Source organism: Crocodylus siamensis, chromosome 2, assembly GCF_052110815.1.
Source record: "Crocodylus siamensis isolate JL-2025a chromosome 2, ASM5211081v1, whole genome shotgun sequence".
Classification (NCBI taxonomy): Eukaryota; Metazoa; Chordata; order Crocodylia; family Crocodylidae; genus Crocodylus; species Crocodylus siamensis.
The window spans coordinates 78,963,445-78,989,794 of NC_143396.1; the positions used below are offsets into that span (position 1 = coordinate 78,963,445).

Sequence of the window (26,350 nt, forward strand, 5' to 3'; positions counted from 1 at the left end):
GAATGTGACTGCTTTTATTGCCTCAGAGCTGAACGTTGGGTGAATCAGAGGGAACCAAAATTAGTCTGCGAGAGCAGAACCAGGCCTAGAGCTGGAGAACTGCCGACCCTGCCTCCACAGCACTGAGCCTGAGTGACCTCCTTCAAGCAGCGCCTCACATCCACCTGCCCACCAAGGGGCTCCCCTCTCCGGGTGGCACTGCTGCCACTCCCTGCCCTGCTCCTCCAGCCACCCCCCCTTGGGAAAGGAGGGACTAAAATTAAACCAAGGAAACAATTCTATCAGGTTCCTGAAAGCCTTCATTTTTGTGAGGGGGAGAAAATGACCTCTAGATTAAATCAGGACACACCAGCTCCCATGGCAATAGCAATGAGATTTTTGACCCACACACACCGTTTGGACAGCGTTAGAAAAAAAATGGCTTGGCAGGGGGTGTCTTTTGTAGTTCTAAATAGCCTATAAATCTCCAGATTCATTTTCAATGTTAGGCTCCACCATCTTTATGAGTCATTAGTCCCTCAAATACGAAATGTGAAATACTGGCCCCATAGAAGTCAATGGTAACGCCATCTGCACTGTTCGTGCCAAAAACCATCCTCTGTGTGTAACACCATCCCCCTTGTGTGTTTGTGTGTAACACCATCCCCAGTGTGTGTGTGTGTGCTCCTGCACGGTCCCCACAGTCTAACACCATCCTGTGAGTGCCCACGCGCTCTCAGTCCAAGGGCTGTCAAAACACCAGCCTGGCCCTGGCCGGGTCTGGCAGCTCGGGGATGCCGGGGCAGGCGCCTTTTCAAAGGAAGACTTTGCCCCTTAACACTGGGCGCTGATGACGTCGCCAGAGCGGCCCGCTCCGTGACCTAGCTTTCACGAAGCAGCGGGTGTGTAGTGCGCTCACGCAACCTACGGCGCCGTCACCAACCGCCCTCCTCCCGCGCCGCGCCGCCCCGCCCCTAGCAGGGGCCGGGCCGGGGCGGGGCGGGGCGGGGCGAGTGGGGCGCTGTGATTGGGCCGCACTGGGCGCAGCAGGGGGCAACTCCCCGGGGCCCTGCCAGCGCTCGGATCAGGGCGGTGCACGGGGCCTGGCGGCTCCGCAGGTCAGTGCGCGCCTGGCCGCGGACCCGTGCCTGCGGGACGGAAAGGGTTAATGCCGGGGGAGGAGGCAGCCGAGCCTTTGTGCATAGGCGCATGCGCACACGCCCGTGGCACCGCGCGGGGGGCCGCGTTGGGGTCCGGGCGGCAGGTGCCTGGTGGGGGCGCTATGACGTAAACGCAGCCCCCGCCCCTCCCTGTGGCCGCCGCGTTGCCACCGGGGGGTGGGGGCTGCACCTCGCACGCCCGGGTTGTTGGGCGCGCAGCCTGGGAGCCCTGGGGCTCCGTCTGCACACGCATGTGGTGACCAGAGCTGGGTCTGCCCCCGAGCTAGCACCTAAGGGAGCCGGTCTGGCAGGGGCTTGCTGTGGAGCAGTGCTGGCATGTGCCTCTTCGTGCGGGGCGCAGGCTAGGCCCCGCACCTGGCACGCTTCACAGAGCTAGTCCACCCGTGCCTACAGGCTGGCCCAGCCAGCCCCTGCTAGGCATTGGGTATATTATGCAGCTAGTTGGTGAATTGCACAGCAAATTTAGACTACCCACATGTGCAATGTAATGATCACACCAGAAAAATGAAGGTCCAGCTATAAAAAGAGCAAGTAGCTGTGAAGTTAGCACTTGAATATGTCACAACTCTGAAGCTGAATAGAAACCTGCTATAATCTGAACGTGTAGCAGGGCCCTGCAGGGTCAGGTTGATAGCTCTGTTAGGATGAACCAGAGGTGCAGATCTATGCTGCCTTGCCCTTGACTTCAGACTAATAGAGTTAAAGTGCCATAAGGCTTTTGATACCAAACGTGCAGGTAGATGTTTATCTCTGAATTGCCAACAGGTTTAGCATCCAACATCTAAACAGTATTTTACAGGAGGGGTTTGGGGTGGGTGGCAGGGAGCTGGGGGGTAAAGGGGTGTTGATGGTAAAGCTGGCAATGAAAGTAGTCAGAGCTCTCTCAAAATGCATGGCAGCTGCTGCAGGCTCTGGCTTTGATGTTTTCTCCCTGTTTCTCTTCCTTTATTTCTTCACTGTCAGCTATAAATGCGGAGAGGTGCAGTTAGCTGTGTTAGTCTGAAGTTGAGTGGAAGGGCAGGGTAAATATGCACCTTGCAGACTAATCAAAGTACATAAACAATGAGCACAGGTTTTTGAAAGATAGTCTATAAAGGTGCATTACCTTGCCTTCAGCTATAAATGCAAAAGATGTTCTAAAAGAAGGCCAGCAAATAACTCTCTCTAACTGGGACAGAAAGAGGAAAGAAAGCAGAACACCCACTCTCTTCCGCTTTCTGGCAGATTGGAGCACAGCAAGCTGCAAGGCTGGACTGGTACATACTAGGCAATATATCCCCTGCAGCACCAGACTCAATTCATTCCGATGAAGATAACAAAAAACTGTGTCTGTTGCTACAGGGAAAACTTAGCTTTGTAGAAGCACAAAGGGTATCTGGTGAGGGTTTTTCTACTGCAGGAGAATCCCTGCAGTAGAAAGATGAAAGAGTATATTTTTAATTGTTTTTTTTCAATTAATATAAACAACATTACAAAAGAAAGACATTTGCTAAAGATATACCACTTGCTACACATTCATTAGCAATTTATAAAATATGAGCACAATAATATAAGTGTAGTTGGTAGAAAATTATTTTCTGTGAATTCTATAAAAGTAGCCAGACTTCAAGATGTTTCTTTCCAGTTTAGTTGCCCAGTAGATGAGTGTTTTCATTGCTGTAACATAATAAATGACCTTCAGTTCCTTTTATTCTTTAAAGCCAGGCACATCTTTCCTCACCAAGCAAATGTAAGGACATCCAGTGAAGCTTTAAAAAAAAAATAGTAGCTGGGTCATTGTGGAACTAAGGAAAAAGACAGAAGGAAAAATCAGGGTGAGATATTTTGAAAGACATTCTAAATCACAGTTTCTAGAAGCCACATCTGTCTTGTAGTCTGACAAGTGTTGTGACACATCGTGACGATTTGCATTAGTTAAAGCACTTTAAATAGTATGCTTAATACAGCTAAAGAAATAAAGCTGGATTCTCATTAAAAGGAACTGATGAATGTTTCAGATCTGTCACACCTCTAAACTCGTAATCTATCTTTAAAACTTTCCCTTCTAGAATTGAAGAAATAAGCATTACTCTTGCTGTTTGGAATATGTTGAGAAAGTGATCTAAGTGGAGCAGTAAGTATACTTTGTGCTTCCATACACCTCCAGATTATTAATATAAAAAGCTAGGAGAGTTTTACATAAATCTAAAAAGTTCAAGGACTTGATTCAGATCTCACTGAAGTCAGTGGGAGTCTGATTACATGAGTGTGTGCCAGATTTGATCCCAAAAAAATATATCGCCAAGAGAGGAATAGTGTATTCTATTCTTGCTTCCTCTCCCCTGTTGTGAAGAATGCTAGTTCAGGTGGACAAAGACCATGGGGTCTTGTGCCTTTCTCTGCAGCATAAGATATAATTCTTTCCCTACGACAGTCTTGGTGTATGGTAGCCTGATGGAAGTTCTCTGAATTACAATTAGGGCTACCAAGGGCTGATGGCCAAGTCTATGAGGGGCCAAGATTCTATGCAGGCTACACCCACTGAGAGCCATATTCCCAAATTCCCTGGCCTGCTAAATTGGCTTATACAGCTGCTGTTATGTTTGACACTCCTGTTAAAGACTCATCAAGCAAGTAGTTGCCTACAAGTATGAGGGACTGAATCCGGTAGTCCAGGAGGCCTCCTTTTAGTCCAGGGTTCTTAGAAATATAAACATTTCTTTCTGTATTGCAATTTGCATTTTGTCTGTTTTCACTTGACTGTTTTATTTTTTCCCTCCCTCCCTGTATTGCAAACGCCACAAAATCCAAGAGGGATCTACTCTGCAGTTGCCTTTTTTATGTCAATATGGTCATTGTTCCCCAAGAACATGGATCATTTATGTAGAGAGGAAGGAGGACCCAGGAAACTATAGGCTAGTTAGTCTTATCTCGATCCTGGGTAAGGGGGCCAGCGGGGGAGGTTATGCTTAGGGGCAACCAACATGGGTTTATTAGAGGCAGGTCCTGTCAAACCAACCTATGACCAGGTGACAAAATCCTTAAATGCAGGGGTAGCAGTGGACAGTCTTTCTGGACTTTTGGAAGGCCTTCGACACCATCTCTCACCCCATTCTTATTAAAAAATAAATAGGAAACTGTGGTGTCAACACCTACACAGCCAAATGGGTCACTAACTGTCTGGAGGGCCGCACCCAGACAGTGGTGGTTGGACGGGTCATTTTTGACCTGGAGGGATGTGGGCAGTGGGGTTCTGCACTGCTCGGTCCTCGGGCTCGCATTGTTCAACATCTTCATCAGTGACTTGGATGAGGAGGTAAAAAGCACCCTGTTCAAATTTGCTGACAACACTAAGATGTGGGGAGATGTGGGCACACTAGATGGGAGAAATAGGCTGCAATCAGACCTAGACAGGTTACAGGAGTGGATGGATGAGAACAGGATGGGTTTCAACACTGACAAGTGGAAGGTGATGCACCAGGGAGGAAGAACCAGCAGCATACCTACAGGCTGGGGAACTCCCTTCTCATCAGTGCAGAGGTAGAAAAGGATCTTGGAGTCATCATTGATGCCAGGATGAACACGGGCCGGCTGTGTGGTGATGCAGTCAGGAAGGTCAACCGTACCGTGTCTTGCATCCACAGATGCATCTCAAGTAGGTCCAAGGAGGTGATCCTCCCCCCTCTATGTGACACTGGTCAGGCCGCAGCTGGAGTACTTCAAGAGGGATGTGGACAACACGGAGAGGGTCCAGAGGAGGGCCACTCACATGATCGGGACAGCAGGGCAGGCCCTACAAGGAGAGGTTAAGGGACCTGAACCTGTTCAGCCTCCACAAGAGAAGGCTGAGGTGGGATCTAGTGGACATTTACAAACTAGTCAGAGGGGACCAGCAGGCACTGGGGAAGTCCCTGTTCCACCGAGCACTGCCAGGAGTGGCCAGGAATAACTGTCACAAGCTGGCAGAGGGTAGATTCAGACTAGACATCAGGAGGTGCTACTTCACTGTGAGGATTTGGAACCAGCTTCCAAGAGAAGTGGTGCTGGCTCCTACCCTGGGGGTGTTTAAGAGGAGGCTAGATGAACACCTTGCTGAGGTCATTTGACCCCAGTATTTTTCCTGCCAAGGCAGGGGGCGGACTTAATGATCTGCTCAGGTCCCTTCCGACCCTACAAACTATGAAACTATGCATCTCTTTATGCTGATTAACTACCACAACAAACCAAAGCATGCTTTGGAGTCCTTGCAAAATAGCCCCAACCACTCCACTTTGTTTTGTAAAAGGTTTCACCAAATAAGAATCATCTAAAAACTCATCTAAACTTTTAAAGAAAAAGGGCGGGAGGAAGCTGTTTGGAAATATTTTGGAAAACATTCAGTTTGTTTGTGTTAAATTTGACTATAATTGATACCATGTTTTATCCAACTAACTGGCCTGGAGAAACAGATTGCATTTTAGATTAGTTACTCACTGGTAGGTGTTTTTCATGTTCACAATACAGTGTCCTAGCCAGATTGAAAAAGTGATGTTTCATGTTATTTCACTTCTTTAGCCAGTTAATTAAATTTAATTAAAATTAATTGCTCTTTGCCCCATAGACATGAATTACTCTCGATTCATCACTGCTGTAAGCGCAGCAAGAAAGGCATCTCCAATAAGAGTTCTGAGTGAGTAAACTTTTCCATTTCTAACCCAGCAACCCTTAAACGGTATTGCCCTGGCCTGAAACGTATATGAATATTAGAGAAGTCTTGCAAGAACACACTGGAAATTTGCAAGCTAACTAATATTAGGGTGACCATATGGGACAGTGTGAAATATGGGATGCTGCCTCTACCCAGCCCTTTGCTGTTGCAGGCAAAAGCAGGGTGGGACACCACTGGTATTATTATTCAAGCAGCTAATGAGTCAATGGCCCATTAGCAACCCATTTTTTTCTTCACAGCTGTTGACAATCCCCTTTTTAATGGTCCTTCCACTAATCAAGCTAATTTACCTGGCAGTATTGCTACCTGCTAGGGCTTCCTATTCCCTGCCCCACACCCGAGACACTCATTTGCACTGAATGGCCAGGTCCAGCCTCAGAAATCCAGGACCGCACTGGCCAGTCTGGGACATATGGTCACTCTAACTCAGGGGTTTTCAACATTTTGGGATCAGTGTACCCCTGCCAGCTGGATGCGGAGGGGTGGCAGCACATGGCCGAATGCGGAGGGGTGGCAGCCACCACGTGCAAGCTTCCCGCACATCCAGTCAGGCAGGCAGTGTCTGTGCGATAGCACAGGATGGTGCGCGGTGAAGCTCCGTCCCTGCCTACCTGTATGTAACCCCTAGGGCCTTCTCAAAGACCCCAGGATACGCGTACCCTCAGCTGACAATCCCTGCTCTAACCAGTATGAAAGGCTAACTCATCTTTGCTGTCTGTAGGCTAAAGTTGTCAGGCAGAAGTAGCTGAAAGATCTTGCCTTTACATCCCTGAAATGAGTATGCATTGCACCCTTTGAAAAATCAGGGCATTCAGAATGAAGAAATAGTTACACTATTTAATTCTTTTCAATTTGTACCAAAAAACATTTCTGCTATTGCCTCTGGTTCTGCAGTTGGGGCTGTCACTGCGATGTCTGTTACTGAATTTTCATTAGATGTTCGGGCTCAGTTGACTGCTAATGACTTAATTAAAGAGAGAGTCAGTTTGGAACTCAATCTCTATTTTCCTCACACTTTTTGCTGCTTTACCATGCATACTGATATGCCTGTGGCTTTTTGCACTTCATCAACTCTCAGCTCTTTCATTCCAGGCTTGTTACTTCAATTTACTTTTACCCCATTTAGTGCTGCTGGCATAGGCTGCTTTCCTAGGATGCACTTTTTTAATGACAATTCAGTTCTTCCATATGGTAGGCAAAAATGACTGACAGTCTGACCCTAAACTGCCTTTTTCTAGAGAAAGTGTGTAGCAGGTTTGAGCCCACCACAAGCAGCTGTGAACACCCACAAGTGCCTGCCCCACTCGGGCTCCCTGGGCACCCTCCCTCTTATCTCTCCTGCTTTGATGTACTTCATGGATTTGTAAAAGGGAAGCTGCCCTAAGGTTTCAGAGCAAGCCCTTATCCATCCTCCAGCCAGCAGGTCCTCCCAGACTCCACTGGGTCCAGTCCTGCCCTGCCCCTCAAGCGTAAAGTGGACCCTCCTGGCAATCCATGCCCCAGGGTACCTGTTGCCCTAAGAGTGATTTGTGGCCTCTTTCTGCTCCTACAGCCATAGGCACCCCATTGTAGCTTAAACCTCAGTGTGCCCTCATCACCCCTTGTAATCATATCCAACCCACCAATGTAAAACTTAAACAAAAACATAAGCCCACTGGCTATAAGTAAAATGCCACCACTACCCCATGCAAGCCTCTTACTTGTAGTCACCAGGACAGCATAAGTGCCAAGCACTCCCTCTCTTGTAGCCATCCTGCTCAGGAGCAACTGGGTCTACTGCCTGCAGAGCCAGACTTCCTGCTCCCACTCAGGAGGCTTATGTGCCCCTTCCGGTCAGATGGCTCCCTAGCCACCCACAGGGGTTTTCTCTTGGAACCTGACAGCTAGCCTCCAGGACAGCCTGTGCTGCTATTCTTGCTGCCTTAGCAGTGCACCAGCTGCCCAGGCCTAGCAATAGGCAATTGTAAGATATGAGTCTCTGGCTGCCTCCTCCTCAGCAGCCAGCCCATAATGGGTAGTGTTTCCCCACATCTGGGGACCTCCCTGCTGCTGCTTCTCCCTTAAAGTAATGGGAGCACTGTCTCCGTGTTACACAGTGCTTAAAATGACTCATTACAGTTTTAGAGGTGAAAGTTTGAGCCTTGCTTCAGATGAATCAAAGACCACCAGCATTATATCTAACTATACATGTCCAACCTAATAATTCAAGCTGAGGTATCAAAGATGGCCAGATGTGATAATAGCCACATGATTCCCTTGTGTACTATCAAGTACAGGAAAGGTGCAGGCAGAAGTACAGCTTCCCCGTCTAACTCATGGTGCTTTCTGTCATAGTGCTTCACAGAAAGCACCATGAATTAGACTAATTCTCCTGACCCAATAGATGTTAGCTGTTAGGTTGGGAGGGTGGGGGAATCAGGCTCTAATTTGGAGCTGATATGGGAGAGAGGCTGCATCTCTGCAGTCTCTTTCCCTAGCCCTGCCCCGCCTTTCCCGCCCCCGCAACCCCATGCTGTCCCAGGATGGGAGAGGGAGGTCCATTCTAGGTCCAGCCTGTACTGGAGCGTGGGGAGGATTGAAACTAGGAAAAAAATTGAATATTTTTCTAGTTCCTACATTTTAGAAATCTGATCTTGCATTTTCTGTTAAATTGGAAATCTCTACGGACAACTGGAGAATGAGTAAGATTATGTTACTACAGATATCAAACCAAAACCTAATTAATCAAAAGGAGAAGTGATTTTTATTCATTTGGAAAAGTCTGTTAGAGATATAGCACTGATGCCCTTTTAATTAACAACTCAGAAGGTTTATAATGGGTTTCTGATCCAGCCAAAAACAACAAATATTGGCATCCCGCTGCTTAAGAAGATCTAAACTTGGAAAGAACATGGCCTCTGAAGTCCCCATTGCACAACCAGCAGCAGCAAAAAATTACATAAATCCCAATCAACTTTTGTTTTAATCCCTTTAAAGGGAGTAAAGGAACAGGAAAATTGTAAGAATTACGTCTTGTGTCCACTACTGTGTAACAGATGCCTTATTCCTTTTTTCCACAGCTGAACTAATGCAGAGGTCCCCACCATCACTAATCTCTCTGGCTGGCGGGGCACCAAACCCTAACACTTTCCCATTTAAAACTGCCAGGATCACCATTGCAGATGGAACTGCTGTTGAGATGGGGGAGGATTTGATGAAGAGAGCCCTCCAGTACTCTGCCTCAGCCGGGTACTGACCAAGATATCATACAGTCAATTTTCTTTTAAAGTCCAAGAAACAATTTCTTTTTAATATATGTTAATATTGATCTTTACAGCGTTTTTGTTTAGCTGTTTAATCCATATATACTGGGGGTTTTAAAGTGAATGGAGTGAATTGACAATTATATACATTCATTAATTAATTAAAATTAGGTAATTTCAGTTTACCAATATTAGAGAGTCCCAAGTGCCTATACTACTGCAGATACCATAATGTAATTAAGGGTTGTCATGTAGTAAATACTAGCTGCTTCAGGATGCTGACTCCCTTAAGGCACGTCTTACCCCTCTGTATGAACCAACTTTCAAAAACAAGGCATAGTCACAGTAACTACTTCAGTGGCAATATGTACATACCCCAGTCTGCTCTTAATCTCCATTTTGGGCATGCTTATTGGCAAGAACTCAGTGAGACTCTGCAGATATATAGTCAGCCAAGGACAGAAAGGGTACTATTGGTATTTCAGCCTTCATACCTTTGGTTGTTACCAATCCGGAAAATTTAACTGTGATGGTTTGGTTTTCTGTTGTACATGCTAGTCTCTTTTAATCTTATATAAAATGAGCATATGCTATATTTGTTTACCTCACTCATTCCATTAGTTGAAATGAGAATATTTCAAACTAGAGACTAAATATGTCTGTCTTGTTGAACTAGCACATGAAAGACTGACCTACCACCCCTAGATTTAACAAGAATTTAAAACTGCTGTAGAGAATAAGTGTGTATAGGGTCTTACAGATTATAATGATAAATTAAGACACATTCTGGGTTGCAGAATTCCCGAGCTGTTGTCCTGGCTAAAGGATTTACAGAAGAGTCTCCACAGTCCCCCCACAGTCAACTACAGTCCTGATCAGGGACAAATGGAGATATGTGTCACCACAGGCAGCCAGGAAGGCCTATGTAAAGTAAGACTGAAAGCTAAATATATCACGGCTTCTATTATACAGCTATTTGCTTTAAACAGAATTTTTAATAGAGGTTGTCCTGAATAGCATAGGCACAATTACTATAATAATGGTTCTCAGTGGAGGGTAACTTATGAATTTAAGTTACAACATCAAAACATTTAAGTCAATAGAAATTGGAACAAAACTTCCTAATAGTATAATTATCTTCTATGGCTACGTAATTGTATAGGTGAAGTGAAGGTATTCATCAAAGAGAATATCATAAAGATATTGGATTCTATTTGTTTTTGTAGGTCTCTACCAAATGATTTTTAAAAGTCCAGTAATGGAGAGTATTGGTAAGATTAAGGGATTGCTTACTATACTGGTTCCCTCTGACTTGCTTTCACTTTTCCGAATACATTTTCCAAACAGGTTGGTGCATATACTGGTAGGTAATTGATCCACTCCCTGGCGCACATGCTTTCTTTTGTATTATAATAGATTGTGTTAAATATTAATATGATTTCTCTTTGCTATACCTATGTCTCTGATGCTTCAAAATTGAAGGTTTAATCCAGTTTCTGTTTTCTTCTCAGAATACATTTAGATAAGTATTAAGGGAAACACTAATCATCAGAATTTATAATTCTATTTGAGTAAGCAGCAATATGAAGGAAGTAAACCAAAACCTGAGTCCTGTAAAAATAAATTGTTTTGATTTGTAGGTGTTTGAGATGCTTATTAACCCTGGGGACAACATCCTCCTGGATGCACCCACATATCCTGGAACACTAGCAGCTGTGAGTAATGTTTAGGTATGGAAATCTGTGAATATCATAGTTATAGCACTTTGGTGTGCATGTCTTAGATTTAACTACTGCGAAGTGTGTCTAAGATTTTCTCTAGACTTACCATTTTTTGATTCTGTACTGATTTAAGTGTTATTGGTTAAGTAATGAATGACTGTTGCCATGTTTCTCAGCCAGGGTACTGCAGCAACCTAGGGCGCCATGAGATCATTGTAAGGGTGGTGTGCAGCACCACTCAGTATGATCACTGTTAGCTGTAAAACATCTACTCCTAATTTACAAGGTAAACCCAGACATTTCAAGTAGGAATCCATAATGTCAGAAATATTCTTACCTATGTAGTCTTTTTCAGTTCTTTGCAACAAAATAATGTTTCTATTATTTTTTCTGTAGTCAAAAATGAATGAAAACCAAGAGCTAGCATTTCCAGAGGATACCTTGTGTCTAGTGAGGGGTGCTTTGAGTTTAAAAAGGTTTGAGGGTCACTGTTCTATTCCTTGTAATATTTTTCAAAACATACATATTTTGCTTCATGTCATGATTCATCCTAGACTGATATTTTTACAAGGAATCATATGAGAAACATGAATACACCTATCAGCAAAAGGCAGTCTCCATTCAAGTATATGGGTCAATATATATTTTGAGATCTGGGTGCGCCCCACTTAAGTATTCTTGGTAGAGAATATTAATTTGGTATTCCGTGCACATAATAAGTGAAAGTGGGAATAAGCCTAAAACATGATGAAAGGTCAGTTCTTAAATACCATTAATTTTTCTGGAATAATATATACCTTGCATAATTAAACACATTCCTCAAATGCCTAACAGATCAGGAGATGTGCAGGAATAGATATTATCTTACAAATTTCACTTAACAGCTTTGCTTCACTTTCTTTGATTCCAAAAATTATCTCTTTACTATTGGTGTCTTGTTATTATTGTTTGATATGCTTTATTCTTTAGAGTACTGGGGGGTTGTGGCTCCAGAAGCTGTTCATTTTGCACCAGGAAATGCAAAGTCAAGAACTACAGAAAAAGAAATCCCACAGAAATAAACCACAGGCATTTTTAATGTGTCTGTAACTTTATAGATTGGTATCAACTCATGTTACTTCATTAATATTTTGTAATTGCCTGTCCCATTAGCTATACAAAGTAGTTATAGTCTTTCCTTTGTTCAGGGACAGTGGTTCATAGTACTAGGAGTGCCACTGAATCTGAAATGGAATTGCAGTGATCTCAGTGCTTTATAGCATGCCCAAACTATCCCTTGAATTGTGAGCAAAGTGAGTTGAAACCAATACAATTGATTTTTATAATCACTTAGATTTGCAGAAAGGCTATGTTGGCTGAGATTCTGCAGCACTTATGACAGAATCAAAATCTCAACATTAAGATTCTTGACTGAAATATGTCTCTCATCAATTTTTTTTTCTCCTTTTGTGAACAGCTGAGACCCCTGGGCTGTAATATAATAAATGTCCCCAGTGACCAACATGGTATTATTCCAGAAGCCCTGAAAGAGATTCTTTCCAGGTGGAGCCCAGAAGATGTAAAAAACCACTGCAACAATGTCCCAAAATTTTTATACACCATTCCAAATGGTGGCAATCCCACTGGAACCTCACTGACCACTGACCGCAAAAAGAAAATATACCAGGTATTAAAAAAATCCTAACTGTCATGTCAAATTTCAAACTCCATTGCAAAAGCAACGTATCTTATAAACAAATAAAAAACGTTTACCATCTCAGCATGTACTGCTGCTATAAAATCTCTTTAAAAATAACATTTCAACCTCTTGTGGCTTAGTACATTCTGGCCACGTCTACACAAGACATTACTGTGTAGTGGTTACTGCACATTTATTTAGTACTTGTATAAGCATCATGGTTGTGTCACATCATGGTTTTTTCCATGCAGTGCTACTGTGCAGTAGTATCAGGCTATTGCGCAGTCAACGTCTCATGTAGATGTGCCCACTGCTAGTAGTTTAGGGGCTGTCTGTTGTATTTATCACTGGACCTATAAACTGAAGGAGGTACTGACAAGAATGAAAAGCTCTACCTAATGAAGCACAAGTTGGAACAATTACTTAAAATTTCTAACTCCACTGTAGGCTGTGAAATGCTCATTGAAAATACTGAGGACATGATCAAGGCAGCTTCCTATCCACATACATATTTCTCATACCCTTCATATCTTTTTTTAATAATTGTTTGTATTAATGTATTCCATAACCCTTTTATTCAGTACATTTAAAGAAACAAAAACTTACATAAAAATCTCTTACATAACTTTTGGTACATTAAGTTTTAATAACTATGTGGCCAAAGAAAACATTTGTGATGGCAAATGTTTTGAAAGCATGAGGTCTGTAAATATAGGTGTAAAGGCCATATATATAAGTGTCCCTATATTTCCCATTCAAATAGGTATATTTGAAAAATATACCTTTATTTCAGTATGCAGATTAGGTCCACAAATGTAGTCACGTGTGGAGCCTGGGACTCAAGTTTTTGCTAAACGGTTATTTCATATTAAAACTGCCATTTTACCAGTTCGTATACTTCCGGTATTAGCATTCTTTAGTGAATTAGAAGCAAATCTTGACACTATTTTGGCAAGCTCAAACGCTCTGGGAAACATACAGAATAATGGATGTTTATAAAGTGAAATGATATCACAACTTTTGCTTTTTATTTAATATCAGTGATTCTTCACACTGTGTTTATTTCTTTTTAGCTTGCAAGACGATATGATTTCCTTGTAGTAGAAGATGATCCATATTATTTTCTTCAGTTTGATAAGGTAATTTATCATCTGTGCTTATTGGAGCAGTATCTCTTCTGGGTCAGGAGAGCATTAATGCAGGATACTTGAGGCTTATACCATGTGCTATTCTTACCTAGTAGCCTGCCAAATTAAATTAAAGCATTGCTAGTACATGCTCCGTCCTGATGTTCTTGCACTACTATGCCTGTTGAACCATCATGTTGCATCATTGTCAGTCATAATGGGTCAAATTCTGCAATCCTTAAGTGATAAAAATGCATTATTCCATTGGATCTCTACTGACAGGAACTTATAACTGTGGCTGCCTCAGGAACACACAGAAAGGGGTTCTTTGCTGTAGAGGAAGTGGGTTGCAAGGCATTGAGAGAGAATAACAGCTGTATCATCTTTTCTGTCTAATATCAGCATTCACCCAAGGCAGGCTACTATTTGATGTCACTACCTGTTGCTTTTCTTTAGAGTCCAAACCATAGGAAACCTTTCCACAACTCATGGGAAAAAGAATTGTCCTCTCTTAAATACCAGTGGAGAAAATGTTTAAGAACCATAACTAGGGTTCCTTGTAGATGGATCGGGGCTGGGGCGGGGGAGTGGATCTGCAAGTTTAATTTCAGAAATCAGATCAACACTTGTAAGCAGTAACACCACAGATAGAAGCAAAAAGCAGTTGAGAAAGCATCTGCCTTGCTTGGACTGCAGAACTGGGTTAGTGGGAGAGTTGAAATTATGGATCTAGCAATAGAATGTCCATGGGAATCAGAATCCATCTGGAGCTCAGGAAGTGATCTTTTAACAAATCCTAGATTCTGAGCAATGTCCTCCAGTTTCTCTGCAAGTGAAACAGCTGTCACTGTAGGACTGTCAGAGGACTGACAAATTGTTATCCCTGACACACTCATAACAGAGAGTGTATTATTTTGCTCTTAGCTATCCTGTGGTGGCACCATGCAGAAACTCTAGGACTGAGTGTTTTGTGCACTCAGTATTGGGCGTTAGATGTGAATGCATTTCCAACTCATTCCCTGCTGGCCTTTGAGGGACACTGTCACCACAGCAGTGTTGGCACTATGCTAAACAGAATCATTTGCTGGTAACTAGACTCTGCCCCTTTAATTGTGCATGTCCAATAGAGTTTTTTTATACAATATATAACTGCCTAGGCTTCAAGAAATACTTAAGTCTGTGTTAGTAACAACAGAGTAATTGTAGTGTAACCCATATCTGTTAGTTAAACTTTAAACTGCCTTTATTTTCTTTACAGCCTTGGCCCCCAACCTTTCTCTCCATGGATATTGATGGTCGAGTTATTAGGACTGACTCTTTTTCTAAAATTCTCTCATCTGGGTAAGGTCGGCTTCAGACTTTGCACAATGCTCTTTTGCTCTTGGGACTTTAACCATCTCCATTTTGTGACCTTAAGAAACTCACAACCCCCTCTCCATTAATTTACGTATATCAGATTAATGATCTCTCTCCAACTTTGCATCATATGTAGGTACTTACAACATGCTTAGTTCACTATTGCTCCATATTCAGGAAGGTACTTAAATCCAGCTTCCTTTGACATTGGCTCCACAGCCATTATGTCAATCAGTCTTTGCACCCTACATTCATTTCTCCCCAGGGGAGCAGAATGAATCACTGAATGATTCTTCTTCCCTGGTTCTTCACACTTAGAAGTCTTTTCCTTTTGGATTCCGCAGCACAATGTGAAAGGGCTCCCTGTTTGGCTGGAGCAGTAGAGTCCAGCATGAGTGACACACTGTCTCCCTAGACCTGTGTGTGTGCGGGAGGGTGCCCTTGCAGGGCTGGGAGCAAAGCTTGCTGGAGAACTGCTGTAGCTTCTCCCAGAAGGTATGTACACAGAAGTTTGATTATCCAGGAGAGTAATTTAACACTGGTTATTCCCAGGTTATTTTTCTCCTGAAGTGGCCATTTTTGCTCTGCAAGAAAAATTTTGAATGTCTGTTGATTCATGATTTCTACTGGGAGAGTAGCACCTCTCCGAAGAGAAACTGAATGTCTGTATATGGCCTTGCTTCATCAAAGAAAAATAAATTTCAACCTCTATGTGAAATCTAAATCAGCTGAAAGTGTTTCTATTGCTATGTGAATAAAAATAAATCAGTTCTCCTCCTGCATGTATTGACTTGGCAGTTCTTAAAAGGGAATGGTGAATTGACCAAATATTACCAACCTCACGATACTTGCTGCTTTTCACAAACCCTGAACAGTTAAGGTTGCAAAGAATAAACACAACCCAAATTTCCTAAAGGTTCAGAAATCATAAAAGAAATACCCCTATGATTTTAAACACGTTTCCTGACTTTTTGGTCCAATATACAAGTTATGAATGCTTAGACCGAAACTTAATATGTTCCCTCAAATTAGCAGGTGTCTGAATACATGCAGGTCTGTAAAGCATCAATTGTTCAGAGTCACAGTTTAGACCAAGTTCTCTGCTGGTGTAATTCCAAGAAGCAGTTAATTCTGTTAATTCTGTGGTAATATCTTCTTTCTTTTTTTTATAGGTTGAGAATTGGCTTTCTAACTGGTCCCAAACCTCTTATCGACAGAGTTATTCTACATATACAGGTTTCAACAATGCACACCAGCACTTTCACGCAGGTAATGATTAGAAAGGTGTTTCCTCTTTTTGTAAGTGACTATTTCTTTAATTTAGCAACTGGATAGAGGAATGAATGCTTTCTATAATTCCTCACTATTTTCAACATGATCTTTAAAGAGATGTGTATTTCAGGTGTTTCCGTGGGGGGTGAGGGAAGAACAATAAAAAGATAATATCCAAGGTTTATCTGTAGGGTGTTGTAGCAGATGTAAATCAATACTCTTTCATTTACAGGGTTTCCTTTAACTTAATTTAATAAGTTGTTAAGACTGCAGTTTTCAAAGGAGTCTAAGGGGCTCTGAGTTATTGTGCCAAATGCTCATGAGTTCCTTTGAAAAATCCCAACTGCTCAGTATATTGAGATGATTTGGGTTTTGGTTTTATGCAGCATGGCTAACTGGCAACCCATGCTGGTGTGACATAAGCAGTCTGCTAACCTTTTCCAGTATCTTTCAGCTAGTCGTCAAAAGGGGATCAGAACTGCCCCTCCAATTTGGCCATAATTTTCCCAGACATTCTTGTCTTCCTAACCACTGCCATCTCTTGCTCCAGAGTCAGTTCCAATACATTCCCCAGAGCTTCAGCGGGATGCTCTGCCCCCAGTCATCATATCATTTCCCCAGTTTTACTGTGGGCACAGATAACATGGGAAAACCTATAATAAAGGAAATAAAAATACATTAGCTTCAAATGTTAATCCCCTTCCCCTGCACCATTCCTCATATTTGTGTCCCAGCCATACATTTTTTCTTTCTGGCTCTTTAATATTTCCATCTCCCAGTAGGGCTGCTACCCTGGCCCTTACCCAGCCCGTATTATTTTTGATGGATGCTGCTTCCCATAGGGTTTGAAGATAAAGGAGTAAATGGCTCCAGGAGTTCTATATGATTTCTACTCTTGCATGGTATTGAATAAAATGAAACAATATTTTTATCATTAAAAGCTTTTGCGTGGTGATTGAATAGCTGTCCTAAAATAAAACTGTATGTTTTATTTCTTTAGCTTATGATAACACAGCTTCTTCAGCAGTGGGGAGAAAAAGGTTTTCTGGAGCATGTAGGCAGGTACAGGCTCCGATATGTACTTCTATTTTCTGTAATTAACTGGTAGAATGTTGTTGTAATTACTATCTATGCTATTCTGTTCAATCTTCTTTCAAATACTCTCAGATAACTTTGTAATTTTCTACCAGAGCCCATCACATTGCTGGCTAGTGCAGCATATGCTACATCATTCAGAAACAGGCATCTAGAATGAATACAAAAGAAATTTGAACTGCAGTGATAAGTGGGACTAAGCTCCCCCTTGTGGACATTTTGCAGATTGATGTCAGAGGGTGTCCACTCCAGTTCCCACATCCCCAGCACCCAGTTCTGACTACTTAAAAATATACTCTGAAAAATACAGGTCATTTAGAAAGCAACACACACCTGAATTCCATGTCCCTTGCTCCAGCTTTCCCTTCTCTGTAATGCATCTGAGTTCATACAGAGAGGGCCATCCGCCTTGTGTTTTCAGACTCCAAAAGTAGTATCTTCCCCTAGAGCTGATGCAAATGGTCCCTGGAGTAGACAATCTGTGCCTTTTATAACCTGCCTTCCTCTTGTGTCAGGTGACTTCTTGATTAGCCTCTACAAGTGACCAAAACCTTCTACGAGGATACTTGAATACTGTGTAATCTGAATCTCCTATCTAATAAAACAACTGTTTCAAGCAGGAGCTAACCTGTTGCTTAAATTAATTACATTTTGGTGATAGAGCTTGAACAGCTATTCTTAGAGCCATATTGTTACCACTTAAAATTTTAGTTTAACATGAAGATAAAAGAACAACAGAGAAGGGCCACTTGTTCTAAGTAGAATTCGAGGCTTGATAAAGATACAAACAGGGTGCATCTACACATGCAGTTAGCACATAGCAGTAAACTCTGGCACAGTTTGTGCTGGAGTTTATTGCTCCTGGGTGCAGCATTTATACCACAGCACATTGCACCAGGGTGGCATAATCCCAGGCTGATGGGGGGATATGGGAGAGTCAAGTCTGCCAGCCCAGGGCTGCTCCACCTCAGCTCAACGTGCTGTGAGCGGGCTGGTTGGGCATGAGGGTGCTACGGTGCAGGGCTAGCCAGGAGACAGCCCCCTCACTGTAGCACCCTTGTGCCTTGATCAGCCCCAGTTGTCTACATGTGCGTTTCAGTACACATAACTACTCCGCTATAGAATAATGCTTGTGCTAGATGATACCATCCTATAGCAGAATTAATTTACTATGTCCTAATATGGGTGCATGCATAGACCGTGACACTTTACTGTGGAGCTAATTAGTCAGCTCCACAGTAAACCGTACATGTAGATGTATGCACCCACACAGCATTAAATTTATACAGAATTCATAGTTGTATAGACAGATTTCCCAAATTATCATGACAGATGCCCGCAAATTTAGCACTTACTGTGATTGTATGTGTTTTTATGTGAAAATACATAAAGCGCAGGCTTGGAGAGAATGAAAAACATTAAATCTCCCAAGTTGCCAAATATACTTTTCTGCATCTTACTTAAAGCCATTACCTTGGATACTTAAATTATGCCTAGTTTCCCAGGACTGCTACGTGTTGTTAGATTTTTATCCAGGAAAGTTGTCATTGGTATAGGACTGAATCTTACCCATGCTGGCCTTGGCTAGGGTCTCTGCTTCAGAGGAATTCCACAGGTAGAAAAAAAATATTTTTAAACCAAGAACAGCTGTTTAAACTGCTGAATGGTTTGGAATGTCCTAGAGGAGACAGATTAGCAGGTAAATGACAGGTGAAGCTGTCAAGGTTTCATCAGAAATATGCTCGTCACATTTTTGCAGATGGATATCCTATCACCTGATATCTACTACACCAATACACACAGCCAAGGCCTGTAAATGTACTGAAGAAAATAACTTGACTCATTTACCACTATTTTCTATCTTAGATACTGATATTAGTCCTTATAGTGACATCCACTGATATGATGGCCAAACCAAAATAACAATAAAGCCTCAGATTTTGGGGCTGTGCTGTCTATTGACAGACAAAAAGGTATGAAATAACCCTGTTCAGACGTTTTCCTGTTCCTTAAATATCTTTTGCTATGAAGACAATGAAACACATTCTACAAATGTATTATACAAATTCATAATATACATAGAATAAGACCATGTTTTACTCATTGCATGTTCATACGGGACATATGAGTCTTCTGATGTATAGGGGTGTCCATAGTTCAGAGTTGTTTTCTGTTTATGTTAAAAAAAAATTACATTTTTGTTTCTGCCATCGTTGAAATTTATGTTTGAATTTTGTCTTTGAATTAATTGTTTTTCTTTAGAGTAGTGGAATTCTACAAGAGCCAGCGGGATGCAATGCTTGTTGCAGCAGACAAGTGGTTAAAAGGTCAGTGAATGCAACAAAGCTACATGCATACAAAGGGTTTTTTTTCTAACTTAGAGTATTCCATCCTATAAACCTAAGTCACTAAGTCCAGTCCCCTGGTATCACAGGCACCAGGTCATATAATCCCCTTCTTAAATTTATTAAGTTCCACCTTAAAAATAATTGGGATTTCCCCCCCTTATACTTTGATTGAATGGTTAATCCAGACTCTCAGGACTGTACTGGTTGGAAACTTCGTAATTTATCCATGATCAGTTTATAACCATTTATTCTTGTGCCAAATTGTCCTTTAGCTTAAATAGCTCTTCTGTGTCCCTGGGGTTTGCTTCCCATATATATTATGGACAATACTCATATTAACCAACGACCAACTCGTATTAACCGACCAGTAACTGACGAATTACTCATATTAACTGTCGACGCCTTCACAGTCAGATGGGTCACAAATTGGCTGGAGGGCCGCACCCAGAGAGTGGTGGTGGACGGGTCATTTTCAGCCTGGAGAGATGCAGGCAGTGGGGTTCCCCAGGGCTTGGTCCTTGGGCCCACACTGTTCAATATCTTCATCAGCAACTTGGATGAGGGGGTGAAAAGCACCTTGTTTAGTTTTGCAGATTACACCAAGATGTGGGGAGAAGTGAGCATGCTAGAAGAGAGAGACAGGCTACAACTAGATATCGACAGGTTACAGAGATGGGCAGATAAGAACAGGATGGGTTTCAATACAGACAAGTGCAAGGTGCTGCACCTGGGGAGGAAGAACCAGCAGCATACCTACAGGCTAGGGAACTCCCTTCTCATCAGGATGGAGGCAAAGAAGAATCTTGGAATCACTGTTGATTCCAAGATGAACATGGGCCGCCAGTGTGGGGATGTGGTCAGGAAGGCTAACCACACTTTATCATGCATCCATAGATGCATCATGAGCAGGTCCAAGAAGGTGATGTATACGACACTGGTCAGGCCATAGTTGGAGTACTGTGTCCAGTTCTGGGCACCGCACTTCAGGAGGGATGTGGCCAGCATCAAAAGGGTCCAGAGGAGGGCCACTCGTATGATCAGGGGGCAGCAGGGCAGGCCCTACAAGGACCTGAACCTGTTCAGCCTCCACAAAAGGCTCAGAGGGGATCTGGTGGCTACCTATAAACTTGCCAAGGGAGACCAGCAGGTAATGGGAGAGTCCCTATTCCCCTGAGCACTACTGGGGGTAACAAGGAACAACAGCCATAAGTTGACTGAGAGTAGATTCAGGCTAGATATCAGGAGGCACTATTTCACAGTCAGGGCAGCTAGGAGCTGGAACCAGCTTCCAAGGGAAGTGGTGCTCGCTCTTACCCTGGGGGTCTTCAAAAGGAGGCTAGATAGATACTGCCGGGGTTGTTTGACCCCAGCATCCTTTCCTGCCCATGACAGAGGGTCGGACTAGATGATCTGCTTTGGTCCCTTCTGACCCTAACAACTATGAAAACCTTTGCATCTATTCAAGTTTCAGTGAATGGTGTACAGTGCTCCAATTGACGTTTCAGCTGTGCCTTATACAACAACATTAATACTTTCCTGTCTCTACTGGAAATGCCTCTCCTGACATACCCTTGGATTACATTTGCCTTTTTTACAGTGCTTTACATTGGTGGCTCAGCCATCCCATGAACAAGTACACCCAAGTCCTTCACCTCCTTAGTTTTTTCTAACTGATGAGTCCAGGCTTATTGCAGAACTTTTTTTTTTGTCCCCCAGTCCATTACACCTAACTGATCTTGCATTTTCTGCTATTGCATTACATCAAAGTTTTATTAGTACAGTTCTTAAGATCATCCAGTTCTTTCACTGGTATTCCAATCCTGCTCTGAACTCGCAAATGTTTCCCAACTTTGTCATCGGCAAAAATTTCTTCCCACTTCAGTTCTGTTTTCAAGAAAGTCACTATTAAAGCATCTCTACAGAGTGAAGTGATGAACAGAGGTTATGAGTAAATCAAGAGTTTTTGTCAGTTTTCCCATTTGTTTAAACTCAGAATATTATCAGATTTTTCGACATTCCAGTTTTTCTAACTATTTGAAAAGGGCAGGGTATAAGGAAAGGCATTGTCATACTATTGTGGCAGGCACACATACAAAAACTATAAAGCAGTGTAACATTTTTTATTCCCAAAGCAACAAGCTTTTTCCTAAACATTAACAATTTGCTTGTGCTATAGTGATTTCTGCCAAGGCCATGACAGGCATTTGTGATCTTAAAGGGCTCATAACAGAGGAGTAACATTATTTTATTCATTTTATATGCTGTACAGTTGGGATCAGTTCAGACACCAACATGGGACTGACCATAGTTACCTTAGAACTCATCTCTCCATACATAGCCACAACCATGACTCTTGACCACCAGGGACTCCTGGGTGCATCATATGTAGTACCATTACAATAGTACCAGAACACTACATAATCTTTAATGTGTTTACTGCAACTTCTTCTCCCCACTCCCAGTTACGCAGTAGGGAAGTGCTATTATTCCCCTTATACAGATTGCCTTGTGTGTCTTGAAGCCGCTCATTTAGGTTCCCTACACCTCAGTTCCTTATGCGTTAAAAAGGAGATAGTGCTGTGAGACCTCACAGGGGAAATGAAGATAAATATATGCATGAAAGATATAGTAAGATCTTCAGACAATATGGTAATAGCAATATAATAGTAACAAAGGTAGTACACAATGACAAATGAGTAGTTTGTCATTAGTATACTGTAGGTAATGATCTAATGTACCTAAGAAGTTGGGGCAGATGGCAAATACAATAAATTACATACTCTATTCATCTAATGCACAGAAGAAAGCTGGAGTTAGTACCCACAAGAGTATTTGGCTTGCTGAACTGCCAGAAACAGCAGTAAGGGTCTTCACCTATGCCCTTCTCTAATCTGCTTAGTCTTATGAGGAAAAATGTGAATAAAAGAAAAGAAACAATTAACTTTCTTACATATTTATACCATCTATAATTTTGCAGTTGTGCTTAAGGTAATGATGATACCAAAGGAGTTGGCATTAGAAAAAAATGCTCTTGGATCTTTAGAAGATGTTACTTGCAGTTTCAGAAATCAGTCTGCCATTCAATTTCAGTTTGCTACTTGTTGAGCATTCTGTAACCAAGTGAGAATAAAAGGATGAGAGTGTTCATTTTCTAAAATACCAAAAACAACAGGTTTTTTTCTATACTGATATAAGTTATATTACTGACTAATTTTATCAGAGGCACTTGAAATTGTGTCTGTGACAACCTGGTTCCATTGGAGGTCAGTAGCAAAACTCCTACTGATTTCATCTGAACCTAGGATTTCACCCTAATGTCCATTACAGACAGGATAGGTGTATTTTTGTTTGATTTTCTGGGTTTTTTTCTTTTAATCTCTCCAGGTTTGGCAGACTGGTACTCCCCTGCTGCTGGAATGTTTCTATGGATTAAAATTAAGGGAGTTTCTGACACCCAACAGTTGATCATGGAAAGAGCTTTGCAGAAAGAAGTATGATTAACATTTACTGAAATTCAAATGAACTGGCAAGGATTAAGTCAAGTATTATTTAATATATAGGCATATGCATATGGAGAAAAACTATGGCCATGTATTCATTAACCTGGCAAGTTATGAACAGACATATAGTCTTGGAGACTAGTGACCATTCTTACTAATGAAACACTTTCCTAACTATATTCTAATAAAGCTAGGTCCTACCAGCCATTCATTTGCTTACATGTATCCCAGACACAGATGCAGACTTCACCAAACTATCCTTAACTTCCAAGTATGGTTTCATTTCAACAAATATTATGAGCCAGCATAAAATATTAAAAAACTCTGATACTTATCTAAACACTGGGATGATACGAAAGAACCTGCCTATAAATTTTAAAAACAACTAAGTACTATGTCTTATGCCAAGTTTTTATATTCTGCCATCCCATTTTGAAAGAAGGGAATGAGTTAAGACTCATTGTGAGTTTGTTTTTTAACATTGGCCTATCCTGGGCTTTCAACAAATATGCATTTTAACCTTTTCTAATAATTTAAATCTAAGAACATACAGTAACCCAATGTCCTATCAATTATTTATAGGTACTGCTGGTTCCTGGGGGAGCATTTAACATTGATAGTTCACATCCTAGTTCTCATGTTAGAGCTTCTTTCTCTCTGTCTTCTCCAGCTCAGATGGATCAGGTGAGTGCGTTTTGATTTGCTGTGTATACCGAAGAATAAAAGGGCTTGACATAATAGTTGCTGTTTTGCTCACTTACTTGAACTGTATAGTTGTCACCATGTTTTCCCATCAAGCTTCTTTATTGTTTGCTTGGTTTATCAATATCAGAGTCTTGAGAAATATTCCTAAAACTATATCAGCTGTTTCTTTTGCAAGATGTTCTTATCTAGATGAATTGTAAAGCACTGAATCTTTAGTGGTCGCATTAACGTATGCAAATGTTGCTGAATGGGTTTACTCTAAAGTAATTTACTCTGGAGTAAACCCACCCTGAGCAGGTATCTACATGTGCATGGATTTGGGAACAGATTTGCTGCTCCTGGCAGCAGTCTGCTTTTGCCCCCTCTGTCGTGCACCAGCCTGGTGGAGCTCTAGGCTCCCCCTGGGTGCTAGCCTAGGGACTGGCAGGGACCATGCGGCAGGAGATTCCTCCCTGCCCCAGGGAGCTGCCTGCTGCCAGGGCTGGCTCCAGTGGCAGAGCCCAGGTGGGGACAATGTTCCCCTGCTCCGTCAGCAGGGAGCTCCTGGCCCCAGCTCCCTGATCAGGGGCAGGGGGCTTGGAAAGAGCTGCAAGGGAGAGGCAGGTCCCAGCACTGATCTGCTGGTGGGGAAGCTAGCAGTGAACCCCTGGCTGGGTGGGGATTCCCTGCCAAGCCAGGGGCTTGCTGCTAGTTGCCCCACCCATGGATTGGGGCTGGGACCTGCCCCACCCCTGTAGCTTTTTCTAAGCCCCATGCCTTGATTGCTCAATGAGGGCGGGGGACTGAGAAACAGCTGCCCAAAACAGGACAGTCCCCAGCCAGCTCCAGGCTGCATGTGCAGATTTCCCTATGCAGTGTGGGGCTGGCCAGGAACTGTCCTGGTCTGGGGCAGGTCCCAGCCAGCTCCAGGCTGGGTAAGGAACTCTCCTGGTGCAGGGAACAATCTCCCTATCCCTGCTCCATACATTGGGAGCTCCTTGTTTCCAGGGCAGGGGAGATGTTGTCCCCGCCCAAGCTCCAGTGGTAGAGCCCACTCTGACAGCAGGCAGCTGCTGCAGGCAGGAAGCAGTCTGCTGCCTGGGATCAAACTTGCTCCCAGTCATCCGTCTACACATGCCTTACTGTGGCTTGGCAGTTAATTTGCTACTTACATTTGCAGGTAGCATATTAACTGCCAAATAGAGCAGATTACAGGTAGCATATTAACTGCCAAATAGAGCAGATTACTGCACAGTAAGGGTCTGCACATGTAGGTCCTGATGCTTAATTTGCAAACAGTAATTTGCTCTATTGCACAGTAAAGCATCTCGTGTAGATGCGCCCATTGTGTCTCAAATTCACCTGCCTGGATTTTATTACTTCTGTTTTATCAGACTTTACTCCCAGGAGGCCTGATCTGGTTTAAGTCAAATCAAGTTTTGCTAGTTGCTTTAATATAAGAATGCCAATTATTATCTCTCAGGATCTGCCTTTTTCAGATCTAACTCCTTTTACTCAGTTTTCTTTGTACATTAAAGAAGCTCAACGTGACCGTTATTAAACATGCTACTCTTTTCATATTCTGTTCCCTTGATCAGTCAGATGTAGATCTTTCCTACAGTTCATGCACATACGCTGTACTTGATGATTCAAGAACTAATCTTCCAGAGGAGGATGATAAGCAAGAAGGAGTCTGACCCTGTGGTCTAATGTGAGGGCTTTCAGTGGGGGAGTCCCTGCTTTCCAGGATTGAGTGTGTTTGTCATTAGAATCTTTGGAGTATAAAACAGTCCTAGGAAGAAGAGCCAGTGCCTGATTCTGTCACCTTATAGTTTAGTGCTGTAACCCATAGTCTACAGAATCAGGGTCTAGAAAAGATTAGATGTCGGTACAGGGTTCGATTCCCTGCTATAAATCCTGAATATACAGCAGCATGTTCCTGGAGCCCTGAGTCTCAGGTATGTAGGCTGTAGAGAGACATGCACCTTCAAACACATTCCTGCTTAGTATTTTCTGTTTTTATACTGTTCACCTATTAAAACAGCTTTAGTAGTTCCATAGTTTTAGCATATTGTCTGTTTAACCAGTGCTGGAATTTGAATGCTGTCCATCTTTATTTTATTGTAGGCATTTCAGAGGTTGGCTGAGCTTATAAAAGAAGCTGTGTGAAGAGAAGAAATGAAAAGCTGTAGCTAACTCAAATGTATTCAGAAAATTTGCACCATTATGAAAATTAGAATTTCATCCTGCAAGTTACAGAAAAATCCATTGCCCTAGCTGTTAGCCATGGCTGGCATTTTAAACATGGACAAAGAATCACCAGAAGACCTTTCAGTTGGAAGTACAGTTATATTTTAAGAAGAAATTAAAATATAATGAATCTTAATGCACTGATTCCTTTTCATGACTGAGAAAGACTCTATCCCAAATTCCAGTGCAGCTGTGATTATACGATACGTGCTATATGTGATTATGCTATA

General features: G+C 42.4%; 1 protein-coding gene and 1 long non-coding RNA gene across 4 annotated transcripts in view; one reads left to right on the forward strand and one right to left on the reverse strand.

Annotated features, from left to right (window-relative positions):
• The first annotated feature begins 964 nt into the window (after window positions 1-964).
• Window positions 965-26,256, forward strand: LOC149870425 (kynurenine/alpha-aminoadipate aminotransferase, mitochondrial-like). 3 transcript variants are annotated; one of them, XM_090036190.1, is made up of 15 exons: window positions 965-1,097; window positions 3,209-3,273; window positions 5,740-5,808; window positions 8,907-9,075; window positions 9,887-10,019; window positions 10,730-10,804; window positions 12,267-12,476; window positions 13,562-13,627; window positions 14,874-14,956; window positions 16,144-16,240; window positions 17,244-17,305; window positions 19,601-19,665; window positions 23,071-23,177; window positions 23,769-23,870; window positions 25,998-26,256. In XM_090036190.1, the coding sequence occupies exons 3-15, from the start codon at window positions 5,742-5,744 to the stop codon at window positions 26,037-26,039; spliced, it is 1,278 nt and encodes a 425-aa protein (XP_089892316.1). In that variant the 5' UTR covers window positions 965-1,097; window positions 3,209-3,273; window positions 5,740-5,741; the 3' UTR covers window positions 26,040-26,256. The 3 variants fall into 3 exon arrangements, with proteins under 3 accessions (XP_089892316.1, XP_089892318.1, XP_089892317.1); XM_090036192.1 differs by having other exon boundaries at window positions 8,995-9,075; XM_090036191.1 differs by lacking the exon at window positions 965-1,097 and adding an exon at window positions 2,934-2,974.
• Window positions 2,659-26,350, reverse strand: part of LOC149870426 (uncharacterized) — a 64,129-nt gene continuing 40,437 nt past the window's right edge. Inside the window, exon 3 of the long non-coding RNA XR_016440748.1 lies at window positions 2,659-2,944. This is a non-coding gene — a long non-coding RNA (uncharacterized LOC149870426). The remainder of the gene's footprint in view (window positions 2,945-26,350) is intronic.

Excerpts from the sequence above, each read along its gene's own strand:
- LOC149870425 (XM_090036190.1), top strand. The coding sequence starts at position 5,742 with ATGAATTACTCTCGATTCATCACTGCTGTAAGCGCAGCAAGAAAGGCA. Across the intron at positions 14,957-16,143 it reads TCTAAAATTCTCTCATCTGG|GTTGAGAATTGGCTTTCTAA; the intron begins GTAAGGTCGGCT and ends TTTTTTTTATAG. Across the intron at positions 17,306-19,600 it reads TTTCTGGAGCATGTAGGCAG|AGTAGTGGAATTCTACAAGA; the intron begins GTACAGGCTCCG and ends GTTTTTCTTTAG.